The 8,753-nt window shown below is 50.3% G+C and overlaps 1 protein-coding gene across 4 annotated transcripts; it reads left to right on the plus strand.

Annotated features, from left to right (window-relative positions):
* The first annotated feature begins 2,442 nt into the window (after nucleotides 1-2,442).
* Nucleotides 2,443-8,246, plus strand: RFESD (Rieske Fe-S domain containing). 4 transcript variants are annotated; one of them, XM_040986066.1, is made up of 7 exons: nucleotides 2,443-2,505; nucleotides 3,132-3,278; nucleotides 3,376-3,547; nucleotides 5,169-5,301; nucleotides 5,472-5,651; nucleotides 5,751-5,785; nucleotides 7,955-8,246. In XM_040986066.1, the coding sequence occupies exons 5-7, from the start codon at nucleotides 5,477-5,479 to the stop codon at nucleotides 8,216-8,218; spliced, it is 474 nt and encodes a 157-aa protein (XP_040842000.1). In that variant the 5' UTR covers nucleotides 2,443-2,505; nucleotides 3,132-3,278; nucleotides 3,376-3,547; nucleotides 5,169-5,301; nucleotides 5,472-5,476; the 3' UTR covers nucleotides 8,219-8,246. The 4 variants fall into 4 exon arrangements, with proteins under 4 accessions (XP_040842000.1, XP_040841999.1, XP_040841997.1 ...); XM_040986065.1 differs by lacking the exon at nucleotides 5,169-5,301 and having other exon boundaries at nucleotides 2,444-2,505; nucleotides 3,132-3,280; XM_040986063.1 differs by lacking the exons at nucleotides 2,443-2,505; nucleotides 3,132-3,278; nucleotides 5,169-5,301 and having other exon boundaries at nucleotides 3,293-3,547.
* Nucleotides 8,247-8,753: the final 507 nt, after the last annotated feature.

The raw sequence follows: 8,753 nt of genomic DNA on the forward strand, positions 1-8,753 counted from the left end.
TCATGGATTTCTCACACACCGATTCCCTGTCCCCAGAGCCACCTTCAGGCCATGGCGTCTCCTCAGCAGCCCCTGCCACTGAGGACTCTGCACCTGCTGCCTGCAAGGGTAAGCTTGTTTGGGAGGAATCCTTGCCCAGGAGATTAATCTGAAAACATTGTATACTTGTGTCACAGGAAAAAAAAAAGTGTGGCCTGTTCTTTAATGTATCCACTTAGGAGTGACACATTGCATTTTCACCCATGACCTGATGGACCAGAAACAACCACGTGGCCTCAAGAAAGTAAGCGGGGCTGAGAAACATGGGGCAGCAGGGAACATGTTTGGGGAACACTATACTAGCCAGGTGGAGATGACGAGAGATGTTCACCACTCACAGCAAAATGGCTGGGGACACCCACTGAGAGTTCCCAGTCACCCTCACTTTCTCTGCCCTGAATTCCAGCGGCATCCTGAGGACAATGCCATCATCGCTTCCCTATCTGAGGAAGACCCAAGTGTCTACCTTGGTGGATTCCCACCAACCTTGCCTACAGGGGACCTAGCAGCATAGAGCTGCCTTCTCTGCATCTCCAGTTTTTTTTTTTTTTTAATCTTACAGGAAGGGACTGGATCTTGGAAGGCCAGAGAGTTAGAGATGACAGGCTGTGCACACACAGGCAAGGTGTGGCAAGCGTTTGAAAAGAGCCAGAAAACACAGCTGCAAATGCAGCGTGCCGTTGCTACCGCTAGGTGTCGCTGGTAGGTCAAGGCTAGAAGCCCGGGAAAGGAATCGAGCTTGGCAACAGCACAGGAAAGCAGCAAAGGATGCAGTTGGGTTGAAAAGACAAGAAAATGCCCTGAGGTGGCCACAAGCAGGCCTTGGTGGTCGGCTTGCCCGCTAGCACGCCTGGGTCCACGTCAGAGGACCCGGGTTTGATCCACCCACGCACGTTCTGACTGCAGCACCCCGCTAACGCAGACCCCAGCGGGCAGTGCGATGGCTCCAATGCTGGGGCCCTGACCCCCAGTGGGCGACCCAGAGTGAGGCCCAGGCTCCCGGCTCTCACCAAGTGCTTGTAAGACAGGTCTCTCTCCCCCTCTCCAAGACCCACTGGGCTAACACTGCTCTCACACCTGATTTGTTTTAACATTGATTTTATTGGAAAGTCAGATTCACAGGAGAGACAGAGGGAAAGATCTTCTATCTGCTGGTTCATTCCCCAAGTGGCCACAATCGTCAGAGCTGAGGAACCAGGAGCCAGGAGCTTGTTCTGGGTCTCCCAGGCAGGTGCAGGGTCTCAAGGCTTTGGGCCATCCTCTATTGCTTTCCCAGGCCACAGGGAGAGAGCTGGATGGGAAGTGAGGCCGCCAGGACATGAACCAGCACCCATATGGGATCCCAACGCGTGCAAGGTGAGGATTTAGCTACTAGGCTACTGAGCTGGGCACCTTCACTCTCTCAAACAAATACGTATCTGTTAAAACTCATGAGCTCTGAACCTAAGTATGAAGGCTTTGTGTTTTTTTATTCAAGGAGTTATAAAGAGGAAGAAAAATTAGAAAGTGAAAGCCCTCACTCTTCTTAAAAGAGCTGCTGTGAGGTTCCAGATTTTTAAAGAAAAAGTGCACATCTCTAGCTGCAGGAATATGTGGGTTCACACTGCGGCGGGCACGCCGGGTACCTCATCCTACACCGTGCCTTTTAAGACCCAAACCTCGGTGTCCACCGGGGACCTCCCACGCTTGCTCGGTAGTACGTTCTCGAAGCCGGCCCGTGCTGAGGGGCCTTCCAGCCATTGTCTCAGCGTTTCCTCACCACAGATATTTCTATATAAAGATTCTGTGCATTATGACAGACTCTTACAATTATATTTTGTCAAACCCACCGTTGAATCAACCACTTCTGAGGGGCCGCAAGAACGCAGCGCACACACGGCCCGCGTCACGCGTCACGGCCGCTACCGGAACCTGGGAGACCGACGCCGGGGGCGGGGTCACAGGTCACGTGCTGCGCCCCGCCCCGCCCCTCAGAGGCGCCCTGGTTCGCGCAGCCGCAGCTGTGAAGGACACGGTGGGCGGGAACTGGGGGCGGGGTATGCGTCACGTGCTCCGCCCCGCCCCTCGAAGGCTCCTCGCGATACGTCGTCCTGGTTCGCGCAGCAGCAGCTGGGTGGGCGGGGTTCCTTGGTCACGTGTTCTGCTCCCCCCCGCCCTTCGGAAGCTCCCCACGGCCCTGACTCCCTGGTTCGCGCAGCCGCAGCAAGCGGAGGCCGCGGTGGGCGGGCTCCGGAGGCGGAGCGAGAACTCGAGAACGGGTCAATTGCCTTTTCATCGCGCACGATTGGCCAGCCGGGAGGGGGGGGCGGGCTCTCGGCGCCAGCCGCTTCCGGCCGAGTGGCAGGCCGGAGCAGTGGCGGGCACTTTGGGTGGCTGGGGTCTTCCAAGCTGTTTCCGAGGTCCTGGGAGCGGTTCTACGATGCTTCCACCGTGGAGCCTCGGCCGCCACCTGCTCGGCTAAGTTGGGTCTGTCCCGTTAACGAACGCGCTGTCCCTGCCAGGGGTCACCTGGGGTGACTGCGACCCTGGTGGGAGCGAGTCCCACGCACTGCCCCCCAGCACACCGGGGTGGCAGACCCTTGGCAGAGACCTGCGGCTCAGAAACGAAACTGTTTGTCCCACGTCGCACAAAGCCGGGAATCGAGCCCAGGGGGCACTCCCGCCAGTGACCACAGAGCTTTTATAATCAGGCCATCATGACAGTTTTCAGGACAGCTCCGTGACTGTTTTTAAGATATTCGGCAAGTATCCAGTTTTAAATATCTGTGGATACAACCCATGCACATATGAGTGTTCTTTGCAAAAATATCGAGGCCAGTTGTCTGACAGATTGGTACACACCAGCGTAGATGTGGCAAGCCATCCCCTGTGAGATTGATTGCTGACAGGTGGCTGTGCCTTCAGGATGGTTTGCTTGGGGCCACCTGTTCTTACAAGCTCACTGTGTGAACGGACTAGCTTTGTCCGTGATGGTTCTTGTGAAGATTAATGAGCTAATAGATGAAATGGGTCCCCTTAGTAACTCAACTGACAGCTACTGTTAGCTGTTACTACTTATTTTTAAATCACTTTTATTATTATTATTTCCACAGCGAAACAAGAACTGGTACTAGTGGGGCTGTTTCTGTTCCGGAAACTAAATGGGAGGCTGTGTCCCTGCAGATAAGCGTTGTGATAATGCGCAGGCGCAGTCCCGAGACCTAGTCAAAGCACCTCAGTCATTGCTCAAGGGGAGAACCGTGTAAGTACCTTTAATTTCATATCTGTTCTGTCCAGTGTCTTACGGAAACTTCACTGAGTTCCAATAATAGGGTCTTTTTTTTTTTTTAAATTCAGTCCTTGTTGGATAAGTATCCTGTATCCCGAATCTCCTGCTCATTTATGGTATTCTGTGGAGTAAGTTCTTTATGAAACTTCAGAGACAGAACAGACGTTTTTCTGGAAGACAGTTGTGGAACAGAACAACTGACATTTTCAGGAGAAAGTTTTCATCTACTCCCCAAACCAGGTAAGTTTTTTTTTTTTCTCTCTCTCCATTTTTTCTTAAGCTTCTGTTGGTCTCAAGCTGTTGTAAAACTTGCTAATCACGCGTGTTCCTGAAAAGTGGCCGGGAAGTTTGCCAGGTGTACTCACCGCAGAAACTCCCCCTCGGTGAGGCAAGCATAGGTTATTCAGCCGGACTTACGCCTCCTGTGTGTGTATTTGAAAGCATCATGCGCACACTGTAAATATCTACCATTTTATCTGTCAGTGTTAACAGTTTTTTTAAAAAAGATTGTGCTCATACAGAGGACATGTGTGGGAGCGTATGGGTAATTCACCAAAGATACAGTTGTTACAACGCGCCACGTGACCAAGCCGGAAAGAACCATAACATCCCCAGCGCTGAATTGGGAATAGTCACCAGATAGTGCAAACAGTGCCGTGTGTGGGGCGTGGCGGCACTGGCCTTGAAAGGGTGAGATAGTGTGTTCCGTAGCAGAAGGCAGTGCCGTGGCCATCGCTGTCTGAGCTCTATCACTGAGCCCAGCCTGCCCTGGTCACTTCTTATCAGTCCCTTCAGGGGTTCCAGGCTCTCTCGGTCCAAGGCTGAACTCTGAGGAAGGACTGAATTTGGTTTCTGTGTGGGAGTTGGGAGAGCTCAGTGAGGTTCAATGTCAGTCTGGGCCTCCTGTGTTCTGTTACTTGCTTGCTAGGAGTCTCTCGTTGACAGCAGGGGAGAAAGAGAGCTATCCATCTCTTCCTCCTTGAATGCCAGGTTGGGAGTAGCCATTCCCGGTTCTCGGGGAGCTCATTCAGGATCCCCACATAGGCACGTTTGCTGATAGAAAGTGCAATTGCATCTCTTTTTCTGGAGTTTTGGATCCTTTGCTGCATGATTGTAAAGTAAGATGAAACTTAGAAGCTAATACTTTTACTGAAAGTAAAATGTTGAAAAGAGCAGTTTTAAAGATAAGAATGAACTAGATATTTTGAGACACTTAGGAAGTGTCATATTTCCTATCATCTCTTCTATACACATTTATGCTGTGAACATACATTCATGATGTTTGGTTTGCCTGGTTTTGAACTGGAAAAAGAAGCATACTTTGAATTCTTTTGAAGTTTTTTTCATTTAAAGCTACATTGTGGTGTTTTATTATTATTATTATAATTATTCCTTCTTTCCTTCTTTCTGGAGACGGAGAGAGAAAAGCCTCCTTTCTTCAGGTTTAGTCTGAAATGGCCACAGAAGCTGGGGTTTGGCCAGCCAGAGAACTGAATCCTGGCCTCCGGGGTGCCCGTCAGAGCCTTGACTCCTTGGGCCACCACCTGCTGCCCCCTGGGTGCGCCTGGGCAGGTGGCAGGAGTGCGGAGCCCCGCTGGAGTCAGCACAGACCTCATGACGTAGCATGAGCGTGTCCCAGACAGCATGGTTGCCCCAGGACGAAGGCCTGGCCCAGGAAGCTGGGTTTGGTTTCTGTTTTTGAACTGATGCAACTTGATATAGTGATGCATTTTCCAGTGACCATGACCTGCCAGTCATCTGCTCTGCTGGTGGGTTCTGAGCTGTCCGTGTCTTCTGTTGCTGTGACTCTTCTTGGGTGTGTCTCCTGACCACCTGTATGTATTTTCTGGCCTATGTCTAGTGTGGGACACTGGATTGTCCCAGAAATTCACACATTTCCATCTTAAGCCTGGAAATGAATCTAGGACATGTCCTGCCGGAAGCGTGGGGAATTGGCCCTGATTTGGGCAGGCTTTAAGCACCTGGAACAGAAGGAATGCCAACAGTCCAGTGTTTATAAAGGTTGCATTTGCTCCAGCTACAGAAACTCACATCCATTCATCTCAGGAAATCCAGCCTGCCCTGTGATCAGGCCTGCTTGATCACATTCAGTGTAGCTGAACTAGCGTTGTAAATGAACCTTGCCATTTCCCTGTACGTTCAGGCAGCATGGATCCTGACGGCACTGAGCAAGGTCCCGAACAGACCGAGTCCTCGCCTGTGTGCGTGGGCACAGAAGTGGACCTCCAGAGACGGGAGCGGATGACGGCTGTCGTGCATGACAGGGAGGTGGTCATTTTCTACCACAAAGGAGAGTACCACGCCATGGACATTCGCTGCTACCGTAAGGCCTTACTGTTCCCGTAGAGCTGTGTTCCTCCCCTGCAGGCGGCCCCCGTCTCGCTGCCCTCGCTGACCGATGTGCTGTTGCATTCCCTTTCAGATTCAGGAGGGCCTCTGCACTTGGGGGACATAGAGGTACGTGCCGTCAGCCTCATTCCCGGCCAGCTCGATGCTTCCTGCTTATGATGTTCTACTCTTGTCTCCAAAATAATTTTTGTTTAGGTTTAGCAGCTATATTTTATTGGCTCTAAATACAGTTGCCACTGTTCTTTATAGCCTTATAAAGAAAAACCACTGCATAGATAAATATAAGAATATTCATGTCTTTTGACTAGATGCGTAGCCTATGGATACAGTTGCACAAATACTTAATATGTATAGGAATGGTTTGTTGTAGCATTGTTCATTAGAAGGAAACTTGAAGGCAACCTATATTTAAAAATATATATATGTATATATATATATTTATTTTAGAGGCAAAATGAGGCATTATTATTTTAGAGGGAGAAAGAATGAGAGTGAGAAAGATTGTCTTGCATCTGCTGGTTCATTCCTCAAATGCCTGCCATAGCCAGGCCAGGTGCCAGGTGCCAGGTGCCAGCAACTCCGTCCCGGTCTCTGACATGATTGCCCAGGACCCAACAACTTGGGCCATCCTTTGTTGTTCTCCCAGGTGCGTTAGCAGGGAGCTGGATCAGAAGCCGGGCAGCCAGGACTCAAGCTGGTGCTGTGACAGTGTCACCACCACAGGCAGAATCCTAACCCACTGCACCACAACGCCAGCCCCACCTGAATGTCTGTGTGATGGGACATGGGTGCTGGGATGGAGGGATGGCAGCCACGTATCTATAAGTGGAAGAAACAGGTCAAGGATAAGAATGCTAATGGGATTCTATCTTGGCGTCAAACAACACAATTTTATTTTGAACATGTTGCATAATTTTCATTTTTATAACAAGTCTACATTTTAATTAAAATGTCAATATACTTTTGAAGAAAGAAGCCACACTTTGAGGTCTTACCTGAGAAGGGATGGCCAATGGCCAGGACTAGACACTGATCTCTCTCTGCCCCCTCTTCTCTTGCCCTTCCTTCTCCCCCACCATTCCTCTCTCCTCCTGCTTAGCTGGGAAGCACAAGGCTTGAAGTTGGCATTTCATTCTCTTCCTACTTGACATCTGCTGGTTCCCATCCCCGTCCTGTTGGGGGACATGTGTGTGTGAGTTATGAAAATGTCAGGGCTTGTACTGTGCTCCTGGTGTGGAGGGAGAATGTCAGGACCGCCTGATGATGGTGTCACAGACTTGCCCCGTTCCTGTCCATAAGGAGAGCCTTGGGCCCGCAGTGCTCAAAGTGGGGTCCTTAGATCAGCCGCCTGAGTGTCTTGGGGAGCTTCTCAGACTGACAGACTCCTAGACCACCTGTCACCTCCCCATCCCCCAGGCCACTTCTTTTCCCCCCTTCCCCTCCATCCCTGCCTTCCTCTGCAGTTGGCCTTTACAGAGTTAAAACAGGTTTGCATTTTAAAATATGCCCTGAGGTTCTGCTCTTTAAAAAAATAAATAAACTTGCTGAAGCACTTCATTAACACAGTTAAAATAACAGTTTGGTACCGCCCTCACGCCCCAACCCACCTCCGCGGTGGCTCTGGTTGCAATCTAACCCTCAGCCTGTGGCGCCAGCGTGCCTTATGGGCACTGGTTCCAGTCCTGGTCACTCCATTTCCAATCCAGCTCCCTGCTGATGCACCTGGCAGAGCAGTGGGGGATGGCCTAAGTCTTTGGGCTTCTGTACCCTCATGGTAGACCCAGGAGAAGCTCCTGTCTCCCAGCTCCAGACCTGCCCAGCTCTGGGCTGTAGCAACTGTTTGGGGAATGCATCTGTCTCTCTCTCCCTCAGTATCTTATTTTCAAATAAAATTAATACCTTAAAAAAAGTTTGCTCTTCCATTAATATAGACACTGGAGCCTTCAGTAATTCCTGCAGACTTTGTACCTGGAGCTCGGCTTTCCCTGAGAGGCACCTGAAGCCCTTGCCCCACTTCTGTCAAGCAAGTGACATTACAACAGATTGCAGCACAGCCGCAGTCACCCCGTGTGGTTGCCATGTCTTCGAGAGCTGCTAAGAGGGCTGGAGCTGGCTGTCCTCAGACTGAGCTCCTCTTGGCGCAGAGGACTTTGCAGTGGGGAGGGGACAGGAGAGGCCGCTTTCTCGGACCTGGCTCTTCCACAGTCGATTCTGAGTCTGAGGTTTGTCATGAACATTCGAAATGTCAACTCCTAACGCTTTTCTCTCCCCCTGCAGGACTTTGACGGGCGACCGTGCATAGTTTGTCCCTGGCATAAATACAAGATCACTCTGGCAACAGGAGAAGGACTGTACCAGTCAATAAACCCCAAGGATCCCGCAGCTAAACCCAAGTGGTGCTCCAAAGGAATAAAGCAGAGGATTCACCTGGTGACGGTGGACCAGGGGAAGATTTATGTGACACTTTCCAAGGAACCTTTTAAATGTGACTCTGACTTTTATGCCACTGGAAATTTCAAAGTAATTCGGAGCTCTTTCTGACTTAAAAAAAAAAAAAGTATGACAAGGAGAAATGTGTATGTTTGAAATATGTTAGGATTACTTTGTTTCAACACCAGAGTTCTTTTTTTCTAACAGAGGCACAGCTGTAACTTACCTTTAAAAAAAAAATCACAGAAACCAGAGGTAGTAAAGTGCTTGGGTACTTGGTGTGATGTGAGTGATGGTGAGCAATGAATGGAGTAATTTTTAACCCAGGGTCTTGTCCCCCACATATTGAAAACACTAAGCACAAACTGGAATTGTGTGCAAATAGGAAGAAAGGTTACTTGGCAGTGGGGGATCAACATACATTCACATGTGTGTGGGAGCCAGCCTGTACAGAGAAACACACAGCAGGAGTGGGCCAAAGAGCTGCGCGTATTGTAGGGAAAAACAAAAAACAAAAAATAGAAAACAGTTCCTGTGGTTGGGAAGGCATGTTCAAGGAGGCAAGGTGGGAGAGTGCAACAGCGACATCTGAGCCCCCAGAATCTGGGCACCAAGCAAGGTCCAGGGGTTGGGGGAGGGGTGCCCT

This window comes from Ochotona curzoniae, unplaced genomic scaffold (genome assembly GCF_017591425.1).
Source record: "Ochotona curzoniae isolate NIBS_2020 unplaced genomic scaffold, NIBS_Ocur_1.0 contig_4501, whole genome shotgun sequence".
In the NCBI taxonomy this organism is placed as follows: domain Eukaryota; kingdom Metazoa; phylum Chordata; class Mammalia; order Lagomorpha; family Ochotonidae; genus Ochotona; species Ochotona curzoniae.

Bases quoted from the DNA above. Each gene is read 5' to 3' on its own strand.
- RFESD (XM_040986066.1), top strand. From the start codon at position 5,477: ATGGATCCTGACGGCACTGAGCAAGGTCCCGAACAGACCGAGTCCTCG. The intron at 5,652-5,750 runs GTAAGGCCTTAC...ATTCCCTTTCAG, and splicing joins CATGGACATTCGCTGCTACC to ATTCAGGAGGGCCTCTGCAC. The intron at 5,786-7,954 runs GTACGTGCCGTC...CTCCCCCTGCAG, and splicing joins TGCACTTGGGGGACATAGAG to GACTTTGACGGGCGACCGTG.